Here is a 25,638-nt window from a genome sequence, read left to right on the forward strand (position 1 = left end):
GCTGTTACCTAAAGCCATTTTGTTACATAGCTAAATATACTACAAGTATCTTTATCATACATAAGAAAATATGTTTAAATAGTTTACATTAAAGGGAGGTAAGTATCACTTAAGTTAATCTTAAGTAAATCTTTTACTTAAGTAAGTACTATTACGTAAGTATTACTGCAGTAAACAACCATGCTTCCCAAAACTCTGTGTCACTGTGTACAAGAGGAAACCATAAATTAATTACATAATTAAATGTCAAATATTTATGATTACTTGAGGGAAGAAAAACATTTCAGTTTCAGTTTCTGGAACGACAAAGAGAATGATGTAAAAACAGAAACACGCTTGAAACCACAACCTTCTGACTCAGATGAGAATGCTCCCAACTCACACTGGCTTCTTGTGCATGGATAGATCCATTTCTTTCGACAAATCATTATGCCTATTCAAGCAGTTAGCAACGAATTATATTCCATAAGCAGATAGTGTATCTCTGGAGCAGAATAAAAATTAAACCAAAGATAGGCCCAAAATGCTGGAGTAACTCAGTGGGTCAGGCAGGATTTTGGGTCTCTCGTTGGTATAAACCAACATCTGCCGTTCTTTTTATTGCATTGAAAATTAAACCGTGTGCTTCACAAATTGTATTCAGTCCATTTCACCTTTCATGTATACTTTGCTTTACATTCATGTTCATAGGTGATAGGAGCAGAATTCAATCATGACTGATCTATCTATCCCTCTCAACCCCATTCTCCTGCCTTCTCCCCATAACCGCTGACAGCCGTACTAATCAAGAATCTATCTCTGCCTTAAAAAATATCCACTGACTTGGCCTCCACAGCTATTGAGGCAATGAATTAGAACATTGCATTGGTGTTCAAGGCCACATAGCACCATCAGCTGACAGAACTATTCTTTTATATTCTCTGGGAAGTCTCTCTTGCTCTAGAGATGTTGGCTGCACCTTATTGTATTGAGCCCTAATGCCGTTAATCAAGTTATCTAACCCACAGAGAATTACCATACAGAAGGGAGGAAAAAAGCTGGAACTGTCATCATGTATAGGAAGGAACTGAAGATGCTGGTTTAAATGGAAAATAGACACAAAAAGCTGGAGTAACTCAGCAGGACAAGCAGCATCTCTGGAGAGAAGGAATGAGTGACTTTTCGGGTTGAGACCCTTCTTCAGACGAGTGAGGGAAAAGGGAAACAAGTGATATAGACGATGATGTAGAGATAAGGAACAATGAATGAAAGATAAGCAAAAAAGTAACAATGATAAAGTAAACAGGCTATTGTTAGCAGTTTGTTGCGTGAAAAGGAGAAGCTGGTGCGACTTGAGTGGGGATGTCTTATACCTGTACATCGGCGAGACCAAATGTAGACTGGGCGGTCGTTTCGCGGAACACCTTCGCTCAGTCTGCCCGAATCTATCTGATCGCCCGGTTACTAAACACTTTCATTCTCCTTCCCATTCCCACACTGACATTTCTGTCCTAGTTCTCCTCCATTGTCAGAGTAATTGGAGGAACAGCATCTCATATTTTGCTTGGGCAACTTACAGCCCAATGATATGAATATTGATTTATCTAACTTCAGGTAGCTCCGGCATTCCCTCTCTCCATTCCTCCCCCACCCAAGTCACACCAGCTTCTTTGTGGAATTCTCTGCCACAGAAGGCAGTGGAGGCAAATTCACTAGATGAATTTAAAAGAGAGTTAGATAGAGCTCTAGGGGCTAATGGAATCAAGGGATATGGGGAGAAGGTAGGCACAAGTTACTGATTGTAGATGATCAGCCATGATCACAATGAATGGCGGGCCAAATGGCCTCCTCCAGCACCTAGTTTCTATGTTTCTTGCGTTCACCCAAAAAAATCCTATTTCCTTTATCATCGCTACTTTTTTGTATATCTTTCATTCATCGTTCTTTATCTCTACATCATCGTCCATGTCTCTCGTTTCCCTTTTCCCTGACTCGTCTTAAGAAGGGTCTTGAACCCGAAACATCACCCATTCCGTCTCTCCAGAGATGCGGCCTGTCCCGGTGAGTTACTCTAGCATTTTGTGTGCATCTTCGGAAATCTCATCGTGTCAGGCAACATCTGCAAGGCGAATAAATTACTGATAAGGGTTATTTTATAAAAAACGAGAATGCTGGTAGTACTGAGATCAGACAGTCTGTGACAATAGGTGCAGGAGTAGGCCATCCGGCCCTTCGAGTTCCCTGTGGGAGTGTGGTAGTTAACCAATGAGAAGGGTGAGTTCTCATTGCCCATTATACAAATGGAAAATTTGTTCACAGGAGATGCATCGTCTCCAGCATCATTTCCAGAAAATGCAGATATATTGTTTGATTTGTAGAGTTTGACTGGCTATGTTGCTTAGTTCAGGATCTTCAGAGGACCCTATGTTTTTTTTCTTAAAAAAGGACACAAATATAAAGACTAGTTCGCACTGGGGGAAAGGGCACGAAGTTGGAATAAAAACATCCTGGGCTCAGAAGGAATGTACTTGACTGCATACATGAATGAGTGGGGAAAGGACGCACGGAACAATTTCGTGTTTTCCTCCAGCATTTGCGGTTTGGTCGTTGGCTGATGACCCCAGTCGTTTCCGAATGGAAATCGAAGACCCAGAACTTCAGTGCAAATGTGTAACCCACACGCCAGGGAGTATTGGAGTTGGTTACTGGGCAAATAAAAAGGCAGCTACTGCTGCAGCGAGAGACGCTGGCACTTTAAGAAACCTCCTAGTACCGCCGATCGAAACGCCAGCTCCTCCCCTTCAGTCGGTTTACGACTTTTGTTTCCTCTTTCTCGGTCCGGAACCTTTCCTTGGTATTCCACACACACACACACAAAAAATCACAACGTTGTCGTAAAAATCGTGGAGGAGAAAATGTAGTGGCTGGTGGTAACTGCACACAAGGTATTTCATGGCTAACTGGGAAACTGGTAAAATATATGAGCTGGGTGAACGAGGTTGGGGGAAAGAAAATATAAGATGCTGCATCCGCGGGGAGGAGGAGGGGGTAAGAAGTTGGAGTTACAACGAGCGAAAGCGATACAGTTGCCGATTTTGTTTTTGATACAATGTCTCCTGGTTTGAATGTAACGCGGCGGGCGGTTGAACTGAGACCCAGCATTGCCATTATACACTAGGCAGTGATGAGGCAATATCAGCAGGGAGGGGGACCAGAGAGAGAACATGTAACGGCAAACTACGAACAAAAAAAAAATCTAACCCTAATCTAATCTAAAATCTAACCTCCTAAAAGTATTTAAAGAGTAATAAATTCCCAATTGTTACATTCTTTTCCATTTGTATAATGGGCAGTGTAATGCGGTTATACTGGATACGAGTTACAGGTTATTACTAAATTGCATAAATAATCAATCATGCAAATGTTAAAACACTGCGCGCGGGTGTCAATTACTCAATAATTAATATATTTAACATGAAAAACAAATCCAACTTTGATTCGCTTCAGTAGATATTCTCATTTAAGACGAGGTGGAGACCTACAGTTTGACATCATTGCTGTTTATAAGTGTGAAGTATGTGATTATGTTGAGAGTAACAGCTGTGGGGTGCCACATTAACATGTAGCAAATTAACACCTCTAATATTGTGACAGCATCGAGGTGGGATGACTTGTTACAAGATTTTTTCCAAAGGCACACATTGGCTTCAGGACTGAGATGAGGAAAAACTTTTTCACCCAGAGATTTGTGAATCTGTGGAATTCCCTGCCACAGAAGGCAGTGGAGGTCAATTCACTGGATGTGTTCAAGAGAGCGTTAGATATAGCGCTTAGGTCCATAAGGTCATAAGGAATAGGAGTAATTCGGCCATTCGGCTCACCAAGTCTACTCTGCCATCCAATCATGGCTGATTTATCTCTCCCTCCTAACCCCATTCTCCTGCCTTCTCCCCATAACCTCTGACACCTGTACTAATCAAGAATCTATCAATCTCTGCCTTAAAAATATCCACTGACTTGGCCTCCACAGTCTTCTGTGGCAAATAATTCCACAGATTCACCACCCTTTGACTAAAGAAATTTCTTCTCATCTCCTTTGCTAAAAGAATGTCCTTTAATTCTGAGGCTATAGTTCTAGACTTTCCCAGGGCTAATGGAATCAAGGGATATGAGGAGAAAGCAAGAACGGGGTACTGACTTTGGATGATCAGCCATGATCATATTGAATGGTGGTGCTGGCTCGAAGGGGCGAATGGCCTATTCCTGCACCTATTTTCTATGTTTCTTTGAAATTGCCTGGTGGCTGAATTTTCCCTGGAGATGGAAGGTAGTCTATTTGTTGGACCGTGGCCATATTTAGCAGTGAAATGCAGGGCAGTTCTGATGAGTCTATCGTAACTAGAACTTGGAGACATTCTTCCCTTCTCCATTGGATGAGAATAGCCAGGGGTTTCAGGAGATAATTCACCACAAACATAAAGTGTTCTTGGATTGGTAAACCATCACACCTCAAGAGATAAGAAATAGACCTACAAGCTCCTAAAGATCATGGTCCAACCTATAGGATAGATGAATGAATGAATAAGTTTATTGGCCAAGTATGCATATACAAGGAATGTGCCTTGGTGCTCCGCTCACAAATGACAACACAAACACACAGTTAACAATTACGAATAAGGATGATGTGTGGAAATAATGCAAAATGACCACCAACTGTGGCATGAATGTGAGGTAAAGCTCCAAGGTCGCAGGGTAAAAGATCAAGAGGAAAGAGCTTTTTTTTTGCTGTCTTCTTCGCTCGTGGGAGGAATAGGACTTTGATGGGATTGCTTTGATAAGAACAGCATTGGATCTGATGGGCTGAAATGTCTTCCGTACAATAATAAAAATACTTCCCACTTACAGCAGGGCATGTCAAGGGACTTACAAAATACCACTAATGCTGGCTCTACTGATAGAGTGTACACAATCTTGTCAGCATCCTGTCCCTGGCTAATATCCCCATCACTGAGGCTCTGATTATACACAAAAATAGACACAAAGTGCTGAAATAACTCAGCTGACTGGGCAGCATCCTTGGATGAATAGGTGACCTTTTGGTTCGGGACCCTTTTACAATCAATCTGATGATACTTGGTCAGCCCCGAGAAGCAAGCTATGTTGTTCACATGTCTGACGTCACACTGTCAAAACACACACTCTACTCTGGGTTCCATCAAGGCAAAGATTACCATGTTCTCAAAACATCTTGAAAAAAGAGTCACATTCCCACTCATATAGGGGAATCTCTGTCCCAGGACTACTCAATAGAGGAGAAGCATTTAGGGTGGAATTGAAAACCTCAGATTCTCTTGAGAGTATGCAGATGTCCTGCATAAACCACAAAGGATATCTCTCACGGTCTGTAGATCGCATATTGCCTTTATCAGCTACAGAACCTGCATGTAGTCATCCTTGAACGCCCTGGAACATACGAAGATGGCCATTTTGCAAAAATAAGAGGAGCAAACTGGCAAATATTCTTTTATTAACGAAGATCTTTCATCTCTGGCTTTTATTTTGACAAGCTACTGAATTATGAATGGTGCTAAAATGTAGTGCCTGCTCAGATAATGATCTATGTAATATTGGTTGCATTCTCTGAGGAACCAAAAAACCAGTGGGAATCTGGTAAGAAACCACTATATTCTGAATTATGCAGAACAATACAGGGTGGACTGTATGTCAGGGAATGATGCACATCGAGACTGAGTCACTTTCATAATATCCACCTACTAGATTCTGACCTTGCCTTATCTTCTGTATTGTTAGATGGTTTTGAAATTGACTGAATTGTACAATATGTTCTTGATTACAAAGTGGAAGTAATGAATGTAGTTCTTTCGTGCAATCGTGTATCCTCAATGCATGGGGCAGACTCCAAACTTTTTTAAATGGGTTGTGCAATTAAAGACAGTGGAGGGAGATGGTGGGGGTTGTTTATTGTTACAATGCAAAAACAAGCCCTTCGGCCCACCGATCCCACACTGAACATTGATCACCCGCACACTAATTCCATGTGATCTCACTATCCCACACACGAGGAGCAATTTACAAAAGCCAATTAACCTGTAAACGTGCATGATTTGGGGATGCGGGAGGAAACCGGAGCATCCAGAGAAAACCCATGCGGTCACAGGAAGAACGTACAAACACACCCGGGTCTCTGGGGTTGTGAGGCAGCAACTCTGCCGCTGCACTGCCGTGCCACCCTATTGTTGGTTCCATTTAAGAAAGAAAAAGCTTTAGTTCAAAAACTCCATAATTAAAATGGATAGTGGGGAGAGGGGCAGAAAAAAACAAATCGCTCTGAATTAGGATTCAGTAAAAGAAAACTTGAGGATGTCTGAGTGTTGGCTTGGGAATAATCGCAGCTGTAGAATGTTAAAATCTTACTGAGTGGATAACCTGAGATATGCTAAACGGCATTATAAATCTTTGAGTTTCTGGGGGGAATGCACGTTGAATAGGAGAAAAAAAATGAAAATGGCAGAATTGATTAAAGTGTATTTTGTAACAGGGAATGTTTGTGTGTGTGTGTACTTGCTCCGTTCAGGCTTCAATAATGTTTGCAGATTGGCATTGGATTGAATAGGTTATACAGAAGATTCAGAGACGTGGACAAGGATTTAAGTTTAGAGTCCGGTGGTGAAAGAACTACCAGCTGGAAATCCAAAACAAAAACAGAAAATGTTGGAAATATTCAGTGTATCTCCTCTAAATTGGAGAAAACAAATGTAGATTGAGTAACTGCTTTACAGAACCTCGCCCGAAGGGCCACTGTGTGTTTCCAGCCACCCATCACTTTAATCATCTGTTTCATTCTCACAGTCATTGCTATCTTCTGCTCCTTAATTCTCCCAACTGTGCCCAAGACAAGCTCAAGAAACATCACTTTATCCTCTCTAGACACATTGGAAGATATTAAATTTAACAATTTCAAGTAATCCGTTTTTTCTCTCTCTCAGATGTGATTTTGCCATTCTATTTCAATTTGTTTCATTTTGCTTCTGCTTTTTTAAATGTAATTTTTCCCTAGTTGCTATCTCAATAGAAAACATTGGCAAATTTATTCCATTAACTTGTCGTACAAGCTACTTTCGCCAATTTGGTTTGGCCAGTCTGTACAAAGATTGAGGAAGCCCCGGACTATAAAAATAAATATCATTCTATCCTTTCCTCTCTCTGTGGTATTGATTCTCAGAGACAATATGATGAACAATTGACCACCTAGACAATACTTTTTTTTGGTTGCCGTCCAAACAATTGTACGCTAAGTTAGGCAATGCATGTGGTGTGAGGAATGTTAATTGTTGCTAAATTTATATAATAGCATATTATATGCATGGAGGACAAAAGAAAAGGAAAAAAGTTAAGGTGCAATTGTTTTCCAATTAAATAATCAATATGAAGCTTAACAGCTGAGATTGATTGAACCCAGTTTTACATTTGTAGAAGTCGCTGACTGCACAAATTGTTTAGATATCTTTCCTCTGCCCTACCCATAAAAGAACATAAATATATTGAGTGGTCAATTGAATTTTTTTTTTAACTATCTGGGTTTAGCCGTGGGATTGAAGTAGACACTTCTTTCTCAAAAGGATGTTTCAACTATAAAGGCTGCAATAAAATCAGTTGTGCTTTATTCATGTTCACTAGGAGCAGAATAAGGCCATTCGGCCCATCAAGTCTATTCCGCCATTCAATCATGGCGGATCTATCAATCCCATTCTCCTGCCTTCTCCCCATAACCCCTGACACCCGTACTAATCCAAAATCTGTCAATCTCCGCCTTAAAAATATCCATTGACTTGGTCTCCACAGCCGTCTGTGGCAATGAATTCCGCAGATTCACCACCCTCTGTCTATTCTTGTGATTTAAAAAAAAAATTAGGCACGAGTGGTTATGATTAAGCCAGACATGGTACTATTTCTTTCATGTTGTTCACTCCATTCCATTGCAGTGAGCTCTGCAAGCCAAATACAAAGCTTCCACAGGTGGGTACTTGCCTGTGACTGATACAAAAGGATGACATCATCAACAACCAATCCTTGCCATTTGTGTATTCAAGGCGTTAGGTTTGTGCTATGAATGGGGGGATTGCTGCATCTGCTGTGTTGCAGCCATCAGTTTTTGCTGTTAACTCACACTGTGCCAAATAAGCTGCCTGTGTGTTTAGTTTACTTTAGAGACACAGCGTGGAAACAGGCCCTTCGGCCTACCGAACCCGCACCAACCAGCGATCCCTGCACACTAACACTATCCTACACACACGAGAGACAATTTGCATTTATACAATGCCAATTAACCTACAAATCTGTACGTCTTTGGCGTGTGGGAGAAAGATCTCTGAGAAAACCTATGCAGGTCACAGGGAGAACGTACAAACTCCATTCAGACAGCACTTGTAGTCAGGATCGAGACCAGGTCTCTAGCATTGTTAGGCAGTAATTCTACAGCTGTGCCACCGTGCTGCCCGAGTGGAAGACTTGGTCTGCTTTCTGCAGCTGAAATTTAAGTAACTGATGGATCAGACCTTGCCATTTTCTCCTTTAGTATAGTTTATTTTATTTTTTTAGCTTAGTTGTGGTCGGCATGGTGGGGCAACGGCAGCATTGCTGCCTTACAGCGCAGAGACCCAGGTTCGATCCTGACCCCGGGTGCTGTCCACACGGAGTTTACATTTCCTAAAATCATGAGAGGAATAGTTTGGGTAGATACACGGCGTCTCTTGCCCAGAGTAGGTGAATCGAGGACCAGAGGACAAAGGTATAAGGTGAAGGGGGAAAGATTTAATAGGAATCTGAGGGATAACTTTATCACACAAAGGGTGGTGGGTGTTTGGAACAAGCTGCCAGAGGAGGTAGTTGAGGCTGGGACTATCCCAACATTTAAGAAACAGTTAGACAGGTACATGGATAGGGCAGGTTTGGAAGGATACGGACCAAACAGGGGCAGGTGGGACCAATACATGTTGGCTGGTGTGGGCAAGTTGGGCTGAAGGGCCTGTTTCCACACATTTGCACTCTGATTCTATGACTCTATGGGTTTTTCCAGGTGCTCAGGTTTCCTCCCACACTCCAAAGAAGTACAGGTTCATTACCTTTGGTAAAATTATAAATTGTGCCTAGTGTGTGTGTAGGATAGCGTTAGTGTTGCGAGAATCGCTGGTTGGCGCAGACACGGTGGTCCAAAGGGCAGATTTCCGCACTGTTACTCTAAACTAAACTCTAAATTTAAAAAAAATTAGTTTGTCACATGTACCGAGATACACAGAAAAGCTTTTTTGTTGCATGCTAACCAGTCAGCGGAAAGATTAAACATGACAGCCTCACCCACAGTCTGTCTTTTTCGTCTTTTTTTGTTGTTATTTTTGGTGTGTTTAGAAAGTATGTGTTAATGTTCTCTGGTTTGTTTTATGTGGGGGGTGGGCGGGGGAAACTTTTTTTTCAATCTCTTGCTGGAGATGCGATTGTTTTCCGGATGGTATCTCCGGTCGCTCTGCGGCCTAACATCGTGGAGCTGGAGGTCTTGCTCGGAACTGACTTTGAGTCCCATCGCGGGGCATGTACTTATCATCAGAACCGATTCCTTGCCTGGGATTGACTCTCCAACCGCGGCCTACGGACTTTAACATCGAGGAGCTCGCAGTCTCGGGTTGAGACCAACGTTGGGAAGCTCCGAAGCCACATGAGGTTTGATAGACCCGATCCGGGTCCAATCGCCCGGCACGGGGGAGGTGAGATTCCTCCCTGATGCAGGAGCTTGATCGCCCCGACGAGGAAGGCCCGCCGCCGCTATGGGAATAAGATCATCCCGTCAAAGGAAGGTTAGAAGCCCCTGACGGCTGGAGGACAAAGAAGGGAAGAGATTGAACTATTTTTCACCTTCCATCACAGTGAGGAATGCGGAGGAGTCACTGTGGTGAATGTTCACGTCAAAATGTATTTTGTGTGTTCTGTTGCTTTTTATTGGTATGACAGTATGGCAAATGAAATTCCTCGTATGTTGCAAAACATATTTGGCTAATAAAGTATGATTATTATTATGATTGCAACCGAGCCGTCCACGGTACACAGATACAGGATAAAGGGGATAATGTTTAATGCAAGGTAAAGTCCGATTAAAGACAGTCTGAGGGTCTCCAATGAGGTAGATGGTAGCTCGGGACTACTCTCTAGTTGGTGATAGGATGGTTCAGTTGTCTGATAACAACTGCCGAAAAAACGGAATCGTGAACTAGCACTTCCATTTTCAGTAATTCTGCAAGGTTCTTGGGTTCATGGTACATCAACACCCTATTGAAATAATTGCATAATATAGATGTAATAGACATAAATGTTAACAAATAACGGCCCACTGACCCAACCTAAGAGGGGTCCCACCTCCCAGGAGGCTGTGGTAAAGTTGGCCAGCATAGCCTGCCTGGGCAGGTGGAGCCTCGGCAACGGTGGAGCCTCCCGGGTCGACCCGCGGTCGATCAGGGCATGGGGGAAACACCGTGAGGTGGGAGGGGGAAGAACAATGGAGGAACCGTTGTGGGGGGAATCGCCAGGAGGAGGGAGAGGGGAGGAGAGAACAAAGGAGGAACCGGCGGGGGTACTTTGTAACTTTGTCAACGCTGGTGGTGTGCTGACTATTTGCATACCTTGGGTGTGCAAGCAAAGAATTTCACTGTGCCTTGCCACATGTGACAATAAAGTAAAGTATTCCATTCCATCACCAGAGAATCAATTTATCTTTAATTTAGTTTAGAGATACAGCACCAAGTCCATGCCAACCACCGATCACCCATCCTCGCAGGTTCTATGTTATCCCACTACACTGGGAACAATTCACAGGGTCCAATCAACCTACAAAGCCACACGTCTTTGCGATGTAGGAGGAAACAGAGGACATAGGCGTAAGGTGACAGAGGACAGATTTAATAGGAATCTATGGGGCAACTTTTTCACACAAAGGGTGGTGTGTATATGGAACAAGTTGCCAGAGGAGGTAGTTGAGGCAGGAACTATTACCACATTTAAAGGACATTTGGACAGACACATGGATAGGGAAGGTATGGATGGCTATGGACCAAACACAAGTAGGTGGGACTAGGGAAGACGGAGCATCATAGTTAGCATGGGCAAGTTGGGCCGAAGGGCCTGTTTCTATGCTGTATGACTCTGACATCCAGAAGAAACCCAGATGGTCACAGGGAGAATGTGCAAATTCCACACAGACAGCACCTGAGGACAAAAGCGAATCTGGGACTCTGGCGCCATGAGCCAGCAGCTCGACCTGCTGTGTAATTGGGCTCTGCTGTTCTGATGGTTGTCGTTTCTGAATTCTGATTTAATTTGGACTAATAACAATAAAACACCCAGCAAAGAAACGCTACTACCTCTGAAGCAACCCCTACCTTAATTTTATGATCTTATATCTTATTTTGTCTTGAATGTTACCTCAGTCATAGTGCTTTATCAGTGAGTTGGCAGGATGTTCAGTTATTACCAGAGTTGTTTGTTTACCAGCATACGATAGTAAATCAAATATTTCCAAATTTGTCATTTCCTGCCATCTGCATAAGTTGGCATGCTTTCTTGTTGCTACATTTAGCCATTTCTACTGGATTCATTGCAGCTTTTGACAGTTTTTGTTACAAAATAGGGCGGCACAGTGGTGCAGCAGTAGAGTTGCTGCCTTACAGCAACAGAGACCCGGGTTCGATCCTGACTACGGGTCTGTCTGTACGGAGTTTGTACGTTCTCCCTATGACCACCTGGGTTTTCTCCTAGTGCTCCGGTTTCCTCCTACACTCCAAAGACATACAGGTTTGTAGGTTAATTTGGCTTCGGTTAAAATTGTCCCTGGCGTGTAGGATAGTAATGGTGCACAGGGTGATCGCTGGTTGGTTTGGGACATGGTGGGCGAAATGGACTGTTTCTGCGCTGCATTACTAAAGTAAAATCATCCTTTCAAACTTGGTGTTTTTAGCTTCCTTTCTCACCCCACCCCTCATTTCCTGCCCCTGCACACAAATGCCCCGTATCCCTTGTAAAGTTACACGATCTGCACCAAAGAATGCTCTGCAAATAGCAGTTCAGTTTGTTAACGACATCGGCGTTTGGCACAGTGGCGTGCAGCTGCCACCATTGTGCCAAAATCAAGCGAGTTGTCGACAAGAGCGTATGATTGTCCCATTTGTAATTACTGGTTGACTAACTCTAGTGCACAATTGCGATTCAAATTAAGTTCTCATGTAGTGCATGTGTGTCTTTGATCTGAGATATTACCTCTGTTTCTCTTCCCACACATGTGGCCTAACCTGCTGATGATTTGCAGCAATTCCTGTTTTTATTTTACGTTTCCAGCATTCTGCTTTCTGCTACATGATTCTCATGTAATTACACCCTCCTCAACGCTATCGAGTGCAAGGTTGACGGAAAGTGGATTTTAGTCTGGTTTATTTCAGAGACACAGCGTAGAAACAGGCCCTTCGGCCTACCGAGTCTACACCGACCAGCGATCCCCGCACACTAACACTATCATACACACACTAGGGACAATTTACCTATCTGTGGATTGTCACCGTGTCGTGGTGGAGAAGCTTGCGTGGTCCTGAGATCCTGAGAGCGATGCCGTCTGGAGCTACGCTCCTGGTAGGGTCTCCCACGGTGGTACGGTCGAGGGGGAGGTCCCTGACAAAGAGCAATCCAACCAGGACCTCAACGGTGGAACAGGCGGAGGATGATGGCTGACATTAGTGGAGCGTCACAACGGCTGGGAAGGCGGATAAAGGCTGCAGCAGAACAGGGTCCCCAGTCGTCTTGGACTCCATGCCACTGGATCCTGACCCAGATCAGTCAAGGACCGTGTGGTGGCTGTCTGTGCACCAATCTCCCCACGTTAAACAAAGTTATGCACAGGCATCCTCTATGGAGAGGACAGTCATACTCGCTTCGAGTGACCGCCGATGATGAGGGACAGTTTACAATTTTACCAAGCCAAATTAGCCAACAAACCTGTAGGTCTTTGGAGTATGGGAGGAAACCGGAGCACCCGGAGAAAACCCACACAGGTCACAGGGAGAACGTACAAATTACGTACGGACAGCACCCGTAGTCAGGATCGAATCCGGGTCTCTGGTGCTGTAAGGCAGCAACTCTACCACTGTGCCGCCCTTGGGATGTAATGTGTTATGTATCTGATAAAGGCAGACAACATTCTTGACTTCAATATTTGTGGAACCAATTCAGTTTGTGGTCAGTTATCTCCTACTTACTAAATCCACATTATCTTAAACTACATTATCCACATTATCTTAAACTATCAGACACTGGAAGGCCTGTGACTTGAAATAAAACTTTAGAGATATGAACAGATTAAATCGGGTGAATTCATCGACTTGCCGTCTACATCCATAATATTACTAATTGTAAAGCATCACTTAGTACTGTTTTATGACTGTTGGCAGACCAATTTCCCCTCTGGGATAAATAAAGTTCTATCGTATTGTATCATTTCCTAGTAACAATTTCAAAATAGATCTACGATAGACACAAAATGCTGGAGTAACTCAGCGGGACAGGCAGCATCTCTGGATAGAAGGAATGGGTGATGTTTCAGGTTGAGACCCTTCTTCAGATCTGAAAATAGATCGGTTCACCCTTATCTCCCCATCCCCCACGTTCTGCGCTGTGTATTTGCTAAGAGTATGTATAATGAGCTTAAATGGCCAAATCACTGGTGGTTAACCAAAACCAACAGTTCACTGCTGAGCACTCCAGTTGTCAGTTGCCTTCCTTTCATCCTTCTCAATTAATTACACCCTGGGCCGTCAAGCCGCACTTCCCAAAAACCAGCTCAAAGATGCAGTGTTTGTGTTCTGCTGTAACCACCTGAATATCAACCTCGAGTAGTTTTGTTAAAACGGATCAATAATGATCAGATAGAAAGCTTTCCGTTTGTGCAAGACACAAGGGAAGGTAATTGTTGTTGTTGGGAGACAATCATCTCAGCCCCAGGACATTACTGTAGGGACACTACTTCAATACATTACTGACCATTACTGTACTGAAGTCGCTTAATTGATAGTCTTTTCTCCATTATAAGCTTAGAAGGAAGGATATTGGTTGGTTGGAGCCGGGAAATTCTTGGCTGGGGATTCACTTTCTGATTTCCTCGAAGAATCGGTGCGGCATAGTGGCTCAGCGGTAGATCTACTGCCTTACAGTGCCAGAGACCTGGGTTTCGATCCTGACGACAGGTGCTTGGCTGTACAGAGTTTGTACATTTTCCCTGTGACCTGTGTAGTTTTTCTCCGAGATCTTCGGTTTCCTCCCACACGCCAAAGACATACACGCCAAAGACATACAAATTGGCTTGGTGCAAATGTAAGTTGTCCCGAGTGGGTGTAGGGTGGTGTTAATGTGCGGAGATCACGGTCGGTGCAGACTCGGTGGGACGAAGGGCCTGTTTCTGCACTGTATCTCTAAACTAAACTAAACTAAACAAAAAAAAATCCTAGTATCTACATGACACTATCTGGAAAAGCTTGGTAGTCGTTTGGCAGACAGATGCTTGTAGTTCTATTAACCCTCATAGTTCAACACCATCCAGCATTAAGAAATTTACATAATCGAACCACATATAATCAGAGGTTCACCTGCACCTCCTCCAACCTCATCTATTGTATCCGCTGCTCCAGATGTCAACTTATTTACATCGGCGAAACCAAGCACAGGCTCGGCGATCGCTTCACTCAACACCTGCGCTCGGTCCGCGTTGGCCAAACTGGTCTCCCGGTGGCCGAGCACTTCAACTCCCCCTCCCATTCCCAGTCTGACCTTTCTGTCATGGGCCTCCTCCAGTGCCATAGTGAGGCCCACTGGAAATTGGAGGAACAGCACCTCATATTTCGCTTGGGCAGCTTGCAGCCCAGTGGTATGAACATCGACTTCTCCCACTTAAGATAGTTCCTCTGTCCCTCTCTTCCCCTCCCCCTTTCCCAGATCTCCCTCTATCTTCCTGTCTCTACCTATATCCTTCCTTTGTCCCGCCCCCCTGACATCAGTCTGAAGAAGGGTCTCGACCCGAAATGTCACCCATTCCTTCTCTCCTGAGATGCTGCCTGACCTGCTGAGTTACTCCAGCATTTTGTGAATAAATACCTTCGATTTGTACCAGCATCTGCAGTTATTTTCTTATACTACATGATGATAACATATCATAGCTCTTGACATCTCTTTGTATCCTGTCGCTATCTCCAAAATCCATAATATCCACCCATTGGAAGGAGAGGTGAATGGGAACACCATCACATCCAAGTTCCCCTCCAGGTCAACGACCATCTAGACTTGGGCACGTATTGGGGAACCGTCTTCATCCTTGGATCATTTGGGAATGTCTTCATCTTCTGGAATGAAGCAGTTCAAGAGGACTGTCAAGTAGATATATAGAGGTAGCAGACCTGGTCTTGCCAGTGATTCAAGAAAGAGGAGCTTCTCGTGAATGTTATATAAATTGAGAAAATACTTTGAGAAAAGCCCTCATCTGGGGACTTGAGCCCCGTAGATTAGGTTAGTATTTCAGCGCATCAATGAGGTGTGTTTTTTTTGCATGAGATTTTAATGCAAGAATACTTCTGCATTTCAGTGATAAAAGAGAGGAGCTGCCCAGGTGGCCTGACCAACATTTATCTTTCAAGATGCCCTCAATTTTATTTTTCACAAAAATGGGGATATGGAAATTTGTTTTTGGTCACCAGTGCCCTCCCATTTGATGGGCATATCCAATAATCAGTTGTTGACTAACAAATTGTCAATGTAGACTAGAGTAGCTAGATCTTGCAGAACGTGGAACTTAATGAGTTAATTGTAATTAATTTATTAGCCAAGTATGTACAAACATACAAAGAATTTGATTTGCCATACAGTCATACCATAAAAGCAACAAGACACACAAATAACATTAAAATTAACATAAACATCCACCACAGCGCACTGTGTTGGAAGCCAACAACGTATTATCATCTGCCTTCCTTTGGGGGAAAAGCTGGAGGATGTGTGAAATGGAAATGTCAAACAATTGCAGTGCAAAATGATCTCGGGGAATGACCTTGGGGATGATTGGGTTGACATATGAGGAACATTATTTGATGGCTCTGGGCCTGTACTTACTGGAGATTAGAAAGATGATGGAGGGATCTCATTGTAACCTGCCGAATAATGAAAGGCCTAGATAGAGTGAATGTGGAGAGGATGTTTCCACTAGTGGGAGAGTCTCGGACCAGAGAGCACAGCCTCAGACTAAAAGAACGTACCTTTAGAATGGAGGTGAGGAGGAATTTCTGTAGCCAGAGGGTGGTGAATCTGTGGAATTCGTTGCCACAGATGGGGGTGGAGGCCAAGTCATTGGGTATTTTTAAAGTTGAGATTGATGGATTCTTGATTAGCAAGAGTGTCAAAGGTTACAGGGAGAAGGGAAGAGATTGGGGTTGAGTGGGAACAGGAGTTTAAGTATGATCGAATGGCGAAGCAGACTCGAGTGGTCTAAGACAAATGGCCTAATGCTGACCCATGTCTTATGATCTTATGAAATTGATTTTTCTGGTAATGGTCTAAGTACACCTGCCACCAAATAGAGAACTTAACTTGGCACTGAGCTAATGTACACTTCTGAGAGTGGTTGTTGGGAACATAACACATGTTTCATTTCCCTCGTCTTGATGTTGGATGAAATGTTTAAAAGTAAAGGCAGCTACTACAATTTAAAACAATAACATTTTTCCGTCTCTCTGCTCTTATCTCATAGCCTCGTCGGACTTTCTGTCTGTTCCTTCCATTGATCATGGTGTGGTATGGAATCGAACCCTGAGCAAGCAGCCTGCACAGAAGCTGACCATGCACAGCCTTGCTGGAGAGCGGCCAGTGGGGCAGGATGCCGATCCTTGCTCTCACCCCCTGTCTCAAGCCAGAGTCTACCTGGAGCAGATTCGCAACCGAGTGTCGGCCAACGCCCAGGACGGCCAGCAGTCCACCAGAAGCGCCGCTGGCAAGCGGGACTACTTGGTTGATGCAGCAAAGCAGATCCGCCTGGCCCTGGACAGGGAGGTCAATGAGGATTACGAAGCTGCATTTAACTATTACAAGAATGGGGTTGACCTGCTCTTGAAGGGAGTGCAAGGTACACATTTTGTTTAGAACTTGCAAATGTAAGTTTAGTTTAGAGATATAGCACAGAAACAGGCTCTTCGGTCCACCGGGTCTGCGCCGACCAGCGAACCCCACACATTAACACCATCCTCCACACGCTGTAGGTACAATTTACATTTATACCAAGCCAATTAACCTACAAACCTGTACGTCTTTGGAGTGTGGGAGGAAACCAAAGATCTCGGAGAAAACCCATGCAGGTCACGGGGAGAACGTACAAACTCCATACAGACAAGCATCCGTAGTCAGGATCAAACCCGGGTCCCTGGCGCTGTAAGGCAGCAGCTCTACCACTGCGCCACCATGCAGCCCTATTTGTTGATTAGTACAGGTGTCAGGGGTTGTGGGGAGAAGGCAGGAGATTGGGGTTGAGAGGGAAAGATAGATCATCCATGATTGAATGGTGGAGTAGACTTGATGGGCTGAACGTCCTAATTCTGCTCCTGAATTTATGAGAAGCATGAGATTAGTGACTAGCAAGATGGTGTATGTGGTAGTCCTATTATAAATTGTGTTGCACTAGGGGGAAATGGTCCTAAATAATATCTCTCAAGACAAACACTTTTGAATCTATTATCACTGTTGAATCAGTCGCCTTCTTTAAAATGATCTGTTTGCAACACATTTTAAAGCAGATTCTTCTTATTCCCAAAAAGAATGTTCTTTACTTGCTGCATTTTCACCAATGACTCATTTGGTATAAGTTTCATATGTTATAGAACTCTTAACTCGTGTCAATGTAGTATTTTTTGATCACCTGTCTCTGTTGAGTTAGCTATTAATTTTACCTGCAGTTCCAGCCACAAATTACTACATTCAGGGTTAGTACGGGAATAAACGGTAGGGATTTTCAAATTGATGCATGGCTGTAAAAACATGAATGGAGGGGAGTGGGGGGGGAGGAGAGGGTGCTGCACCAATGCAGGAGAGGTTTGGGCCCACTTGGTCTAGTTCAACCTAATTCACCGACTGTTTTGCCTCGACCAACATTTATTGTTCTGCCTTTGTTTTGTTTTATTGCAGTTGACCCAAACAAAGAGCGTCGCGAAGCTGTGAAACGAAAAACCACCCAGTATTTGAAAAAAGCTGAGGAAATATTTGACTCTCACCTACAGGGAAGCTTAGGAAACGGTACCGATGATTCTGGGGTATGACGAGCTGCGTAGCATCTGGCAGTGCACGGCATGTGAACAGTCTTGGACAATAGACAACAGACAATAATAATAATAATAATAATAATGCATTACATTTATATAGCGCTTTTCATACACTCAAAGACGCTTTACAGGGATTTAAAAAACATAGGGAAGTGAATAAATAGATAAATAAGTAAACAATAGGTGCAGGAGGAGGCCATTCGGCCCTTCAAGCCAGCACCGCCATTCAATGTGATCATGGCTGATCATTCTCAATCAGTACCCCGTTCCTGCCTTCTCCCCATACCCCCCTGACTCCGCTATCCTTAAGAGCTCTATCTAGCTCTCTCTTGAATGCATTCAGAGAATTGGCCTCCACTGCCTTCTGAGGCAGAGAATTCCACAGATTCATAACTCTCTGACTGAAAAAGTTTTTCCTCATCTCAGTTCTAAATGGCCTACCCCTTATTCTTAAACTGTGGCCCCTTATTCTGGACTCCCCCAACATTGGGAACATGTTTCCTGCCTCTAACGTGTCCAACCCCTTAATAATCTTATACGTTTCGATAAGATCCCCTCTCATCCTTCTAAATTCCAGTGTATACAAGCCTAGTCGCTCCAGTCTTTCAACATATGACAGTCCCGCCATTCCGGGAATTAACCTAGTAAACCTACGCTGCACGCCCTCAACAGCAAGAATATCCTTCCTCAAAATTTGGAGACCAAAACTACACACAGTACTCCAGGTACAGTCTCACTAGGGCACTGTACTACTGCAGAAGGACCTCTTTGCTCTTATACTCAACTCCCCTTGTTATGAAGGCCAACATTCCATTGGCTTTCTTCACTTGATATTACTAAATTCACGTGGTGGGTGGACTCCAGGCTCAGTTCCTGTGTGGGGAGTAAATTTTAAAAGTCGGTCCTTTTTCCTGAGATTTCCCCTTTCCCCGCTTGGGACAGTTCCCTCTCCCTTCATTTGCCTTTTTTTTTAAAAACTTATCATGACTTCTGCCATGAACACCAGTTGTATCTGATTTTGTCGGCTTACATTGTCTATCTTACTGTATCCTTTTTGTGTACAAGGCGTAGGCAAAGGTAGTCCTGGAGAGTCTGCGGCTTGAATGTTCACCAGGCACTACTACAATGATTCAATAATACTTTCATTCAATTATATTTAATTTGCCGCATAGGTACAGTGAAATGCTTTGTTTTGCGTACAACCCGGTAAAATCACACAGCAGACCTCGCCTCGGCAGCACACGAGAGTCGCCACGTCTCTGGCGGCGACAAAGTTACAAAAACTTCATCGAGCAGTCTTACCAGTCCTGCTGTATGCACATGGCCGCAGTCAACCCCCATCCCCCCGGCTGGGTCCCCCCTTCTATCTCAGCAGTCCATCGTTGGGTAGCTCTCGGTGGTCCACCTCGCTCTCAGCGGCACGGATACCCTCCTCGCTCTCGACGGCGGATGTCCCCCTACCCTCCCGACAGGCCCTTCGCCCCAACTTGCCCATACTGACCACATGTCCCAACTACATGTGGTCAGTATGGGCAAGTTGGGGCGAAGGGCCTGTTTCCACGCTGTATAACTCTCTATGACTCTCTAAATGATGTTCAAAATTGCTAAATAATTTTTTTTCCATTCTTTCCCCATATCCTGCCTGGTTAAGGGAGGGATTTTTATACTGTTGTTTCAAATAAGTTCAAGTCTGCTTTGGTCCAGTGGATTGTGTCTTTTTGGATACGTTATATCATGAAGTAACTTCATTTTTCTGCATTGAGCCAGCATGGTTAATCACACGTGTAGGAAGGAATTGCAGATGCTGGTTTAAACTAAAGACAGACACAAAAAGCTGGAGTAACACAGCGGACCAGGCAGCATCTCTGGAGAAAAGGAATAGGTGACGTTTCGGGACGAGACCCTTCTTCAGATTGAGCGTCAGGGGGAAGGGAGACGAGAGAGATATAGACGGTGATATAGAGAGAATGCAGGGTCTACTCTACACCTTTTGGTTTTCTTTCTTCATTTACAGGGGTTCAGCAGCCTGAGGTTTCGGCCAAACAGAATTCTCAGCTCCCCAGTAGAGGACTTGAAAATGACAAAGGTCATAGCAATCATTGACACGGTAATTATTCCCACCCTTTATTCACTGCACCAAGTGTGAATGATAATCCCAATTGCAGTGCTGGTGTTTAATTAACATGCAATTGAGTTGTGGTAAGAGACTCTTGTAATTAAACCGAGTGCTTAATATCATTTTTCACTAATACCACTGAAAGTTTTTGTGCATTATTCATTATTTCTCAAGTGAGATCCTTTATCAACATGTTTATTGAATTTATTCCAGCTATTACTGATTTTTAGGGACTAAATTTTTTCTATGTTAATTTGATTTGGACAATTATAATTGAAAGTGTACCAGGTTTATATTAGTATTTTCGACTTGCGTTAAAAAAAATTAGTCGGCACAAACTGCTGTTTCCTTTTGATTACAAAACCATAGTCCTTCAGGTTTTAGTGCAAGTTAATCAAATGTTTCCTTTGGCTTTCCCTTTATGGGTTTGTTGTAATTTCTTTCCACATTACAAGAACAGAATTTGAGACTTTACATCTGTGATCTACCTACAAGTTCCAGTTTACTGGGACACTTAGAGACATAGAATCATGCAGTGTGGAAACAGGCCATTCGCCCCACTGAGTCCACACTGACCACCAAACATCCATTTACATTACTCTTATTTTGTGCTCCTCAAATTCCCATCAACAACCCCCAGAATTTACCACTAGCCAAAAAGCATTTCAAGTGGCCAATTTCCCTATTGGCCCACATGTCTGTCTAATGTGGTAGGGAACCGAAGGGCTCGGAGGAAACCCAATCGTTCATGGGGAGAACATCCACACAGATGGCACCAGGGGTCAAGTTTGAATCTGGATCTCTGGAACAATATGGCAGCAGTGCATGAGAGGAATGGATCAGGTAGATGCACAGAATCTCTTGCCCAGAGTAGGTGAATCGAGGACCAGAGGAAGGTGAAGGGGAAAAGTTTTAATAGGAATCTGAGGCGTAACTTTTTCACACAAAGGGTGGTGGGTGTATGGAACAAGCTGCCAGAAGAGGTAGTTGAGGCTGGGACAACCCCAACCTTTAAGAAGCAGTTAGACAGGTACATAGGACATGTTTGGAGGGATATTGACCAAGCGCAGGCAGGTGGGACTAATGTAGGTGGGACATGTTGGCCGGTGTGGGCAAGTTGGGCCGAAGGGCCTGTTTCCATACCGTATCACTCCATGACTCTACTAGCTGCGCAAACTGTAACTGTCATAGTCAGAATCAGTTCCTAGAACATCCCTCCTTCAAACATCCCCCCACTGGACCTTCCAGATGCTCCCTCCCTGGGGCACCGGTAGCAATGCACATTTTAAGATTACAGGGCCCACTGGAAAATGTATTGCTTTAATGTTTAACATCTTCAAAAAACAGATTGTGTGTTGAAGTATTAATAGAATATCTGTTCGTGCAGCACCTTCAAAGTCCCCAAATTACTGGATTAACAGAGTTTCACTCTAGTTAGAAAGCTCTCGTGACTGGGTCAGCTTTCAGAAGATCATAGAGTCATAGTGATAGAACGATACAGTGTGGAAACAGGCCCTTCGGCCCAACTTGCCTTCACCAGCCAACATGTCCTAGCTACACTAGTCCCACCTGCCAGCGTTTGGCCCACATCCCTCTAAACCTGTCCTATCCATGTACCTGTCTGCCTCTTAAATGTTGGGATATACCTGCCTCAACTACCTCCTCTGGCAGCTCGTTCCATACACCCATCACCCTTTGTGTGAAAAAGGTACCCCTCAGATTCCTATTAAATCTTTTCCCCTTCATCTTAAACCTGTGTCCTTTGGTCCTCAATTCCCTTACTCTGGGCAAGAGACTCTGTGCATCTAGCTGATCTACTCCTCTCATGATTTTATTGCTGTTCAAGATCGGTTGTTTTAATCTCCGAATTAAGTGACATAGTTAATTTTCCTTTCCTTTCGTCAAGGTGCTGCTCGTGCAGAATCCATCCACAAAGGACCCTTTCATAGTTAAAGTAAGTGTCTGAGTCTTAACCTGGCATGAAGTGCAGTTACCGTCAGAAAAGATGTGCTATGTCTGACCGTTTTTGTTGTGTGTTCATTGTTTTAATGGAAACCTGTGCGGTTGTGTTTTCAATAGACAATAGGTGCAGGAGTAGGCCATTCGGCCCTTCGAGCCAGCGCCGCCATTCAATGTGATCATGGCTGATCATTCTTAATCAGTACCCCGTTCCTGCCTTCTCCCCATACCCCCTGACTCCACTATCCTTAAGAGCTCTATCTAGCTCTCTCTTGAATGCATTCAGAGAATTGGCCTCCACTGCCTTCTGAGGCAGAGAATTCCACAGATTCACAACTCTCTGACTGAAAAAGTTTTTCCTCATCTCTGTTCTAAATGGCCTACCCCTTATTCTTAAACTGTGGCCCCTTGTTCTGGACTCCCCCAACATTGGGAATATGTTTCCTGCCTCTAATGTGTCCAACCCCTTAATAATCTTATACGTTTCGACCCCTTAATAATCTTATACGTTTCCGGCTGCATAGTCCTAAACTTTGGAATTTCCTTTGTAGCAACACCATTCCCGCCACTTGTTCTTGTAAAGGAGTAAGTGGTAGAGATCGATTTGTAACAAAGCTATTTACACTAATATTTTATTCTCCATTAATTCACGATGGCCCTAAATCACCTTTTCAGACAATCTTTTTAATAGATACTGCTTGCCTCATAACAGTGCTTGACTCTTTTACGATGGAGGTCGGCACAGTGGCACAATGGTAGCGTTGCTGCCTTACGCCGCCAGAGACCCGGGTTTCATCCTGACTACGGGTGGCGTCTGCCCGGAGTCTGTACGTTCTCCCCTATGACCAAAATCGTACATGTTGGTAGGTTAATTAGCTTGGGTAAGTTGTATAATTGTTCCTAGTGTGTAGGATGGTGTTCGTGTCAGGGTGATTGCTGGTCGACGTGGACTGGGTGGCCCAGAGGGTCTGTTTCCACGCTGTATCTCTGAAGTCTAAAGTAAAGTCTAAAGTAATTGTTCACAGCTGCTTAGTGTGCTGACTTTTCTCAGCCATATCGTTGGACCTCTTGTATAAAGTGACGCAAGATTAACAAAATAAGCCAAAATCAGTCGCTCACAACAATATGATTCATGTTATCACTCCAGCTCCCTGCTGTAATGGGAATCACCAAGTGAAGGCAGCATCACATTGTGCCATGTGTTGAGTGGTGAGACAAAAGGGATGTAAATGCTGAATGCTCACCTTTAACTTACTATGGGCACAGGGAGAGAATAAAGTCTTGTGCATCTCTGATCTAGTGGCTTAGCAGCATAAGTTCATTAGTGAGAGGAGCAGAATTAGGCCATTCGGCCCATCGGGTCTACTCCACCATTCAATCATGGCTGATCTATCTTTCCTTCAACCCCATTCTCCTGCCTTCTCATGACCCCTGACACCCGTACTAATCAAGAATCTATCCATCTCTGCCTTCGAAATATCCATTGACTTGGGCTCCACAGCCTTCTGTGGCAATGAATTCCACAGGTTCACCACCCTGTGAGTAAAGAAATTCTTCCTCATCTTCTTCCTAAAGGAACGCTCTTTAATTCTGAGGCTCCTAAACTCTCCCACTAATTTATCAATGATTTTGTGATGGGGACTCCAATCCTACATGCTATAGCTAATTACTTTCTCTTCTCTTTGTAGAGCTTGCCCAAGTGTAGCCTCATTAACCGCGAGCGGCAGACAATAATCCCACAGGGTGTTCCGTTCATGGTCCAACTCCTGCAGTATTACGTCAGTGATGATACCGTCTTTCTTCACCTGGAGCACGTGCCACGTAAGAAACTCCGAAAGGGTCGTGTAAGAAGGAACTGCTGATGTTGGTTTACACTGAAGATGGAAGCAGAAAGCTGGAGTAACTCAGCGGGTCAGGCAGCGTCTCTGGAGAAAAGGAATAGGTGACGTTTCGGGTCGAGGCTGAGGGTCAGGGGGTGAGGGAATCAAGAGGTATGGAAAGGTGCATAGAACAAATGAATGAAAGTTATGCAAATGGTCAAATCAGAGCCATATAAAATTCTTAAGGGGTTGGAGAGGCTAGATGCGGGAAGATTGTTCCCGATGTTGGGGAAGTCCAGAACCAGGGGTCACAGCTTAAGGATAAGGGGGAAGTCTTTTAGGACCGAGATGAGAAAACATTTCTTCACACAGAGAGTGGTGAGTCTGTGGAATTCTCTGCCACAGAAGGTAGTTGAGGCCTGAGACCAGTTCATTGGCTATATTTAAGAGGGAGTTAGATGTGGCCCTTGTGGCTAAAAGGATTAGGGGGTATGGAGAGAAGGCAGGTACAGGTTACTGAGCTGGATGATCAGCCATGATCATATTGAATGGCGGTGCAGGCTCGAAGGGCCGAATGGCCTACTCCACCTATTTTCTATGTTTCTATGATCAAGGAAAGGTGGAGCCCACAATGGTCCATTGTTGGCTTGTGGCAGGTGATAGCGAGTGATATAAAGAGTGAAACTCAACAGGGCGACAGTGAAACTGGGACTAGGACCAGGGTGTGGGATGGACGGAGAGAGGGGATGTAAGGGTTACTAGAAGTTAGCAGAATTAATATTCATACCGCTGGGTTACTATTTATTTGGAAATGGAACCACGTTAGAATTAAGTTCATGGGATTACATTAAGTGGGACTAGGTCCTGTTGAGTGCAAAGAACAAAAATATTGATCGAGTATGGAAAATGGCATTCAAAAATTGCTAACATGGAGGGTGGCTCCGCCCAGCCCCGAAGGGATCTGCATCACCCAACCCAGCATTCGGCTGAGTTTGTCATGAAAGATTTCATGCTGCTCTTTCACAAGAAAATGGGAGTTTCCCTGGGCTAGGCAATATCTTATGTTTTTAAAAACAAGATATTGCCTAGCCCAGGGAAACTCCCATTTAAAAAAAAACATAAACAGATAAAAAGTGGGCGGCACAGTGGCACAGCAGTGGAGTTGCTACCTTTCAGTGCCAGAGACCCGGGTGCGATCCTGACTACAACTGCTGTCTGTACGAAGTCTGTACGTAGTCCCCGTGACCTGCGTGGGTTTTCACCAGGTGCTCTGGTTTCCTCCCACATTCCAAAGATGTACATGTTTGTAGGTTAATTGGCTTCAGTAAAATTGTAAATTGTCTAGTGTGTGTAGGATAGTACTGATGTG

The 25,638-nt window shown here is 44.0% G+C and overlaps 1 protein-coding gene across 3 annotated transcripts in view; it reads left to right on the forward strand.

Moving 5' to 3' along the window:
• rps6kl1 (ribosomal protein S6 kinase-like 1) overlaps window positions 1-25,638 on the forward strand; it is a 50,700-nt gene that overhangs the window by 10,284 nt on the left and 14,778 nt on the right. For 2 of the 3 annotated variants that reach the window (XM_078406866.1, XM_078406867.1), the window contains exons 2-6: window positions 16,817-17,188; window positions 18,241-18,365; window positions 20,389-20,481; window positions 22,397-22,444; window positions 24,138-24,270. In XM_078406866.1, coding sequence (XP_078262992.1) covers window positions 16,817-17,188; window positions 18,241-18,365; window positions 20,389-20,481; window positions 22,397-22,444; window positions 24,138-24,270 — 771 coding nt within the window. Of the gene's footprint in view, window positions 1-2,875; window positions 2,925-16,816; window positions 17,189-18,240; window positions 18,366-20,388; window positions 20,482-22,396; window positions 22,445-24,137; window positions 24,271-25,638 lie in introns of those variants that run through there. The other variant, XM_078406868.1, reaches the window with a different exon arrangement.

This window comes from Rhinoraja longicauda, chromosome 10 (genome assembly GCF_053455715.1).
Source record: "Rhinoraja longicauda isolate Sanriku21f chromosome 10, sRhiLon1.1, whole genome shotgun sequence".
NCBI classification, from domain to species: domain Eukaryota; kingdom Metazoa; phylum Chordata; class Chondrichthyes; order Rajiformes; family Arhynchobatidae; genus Rhinoraja; species Rhinoraja longicauda.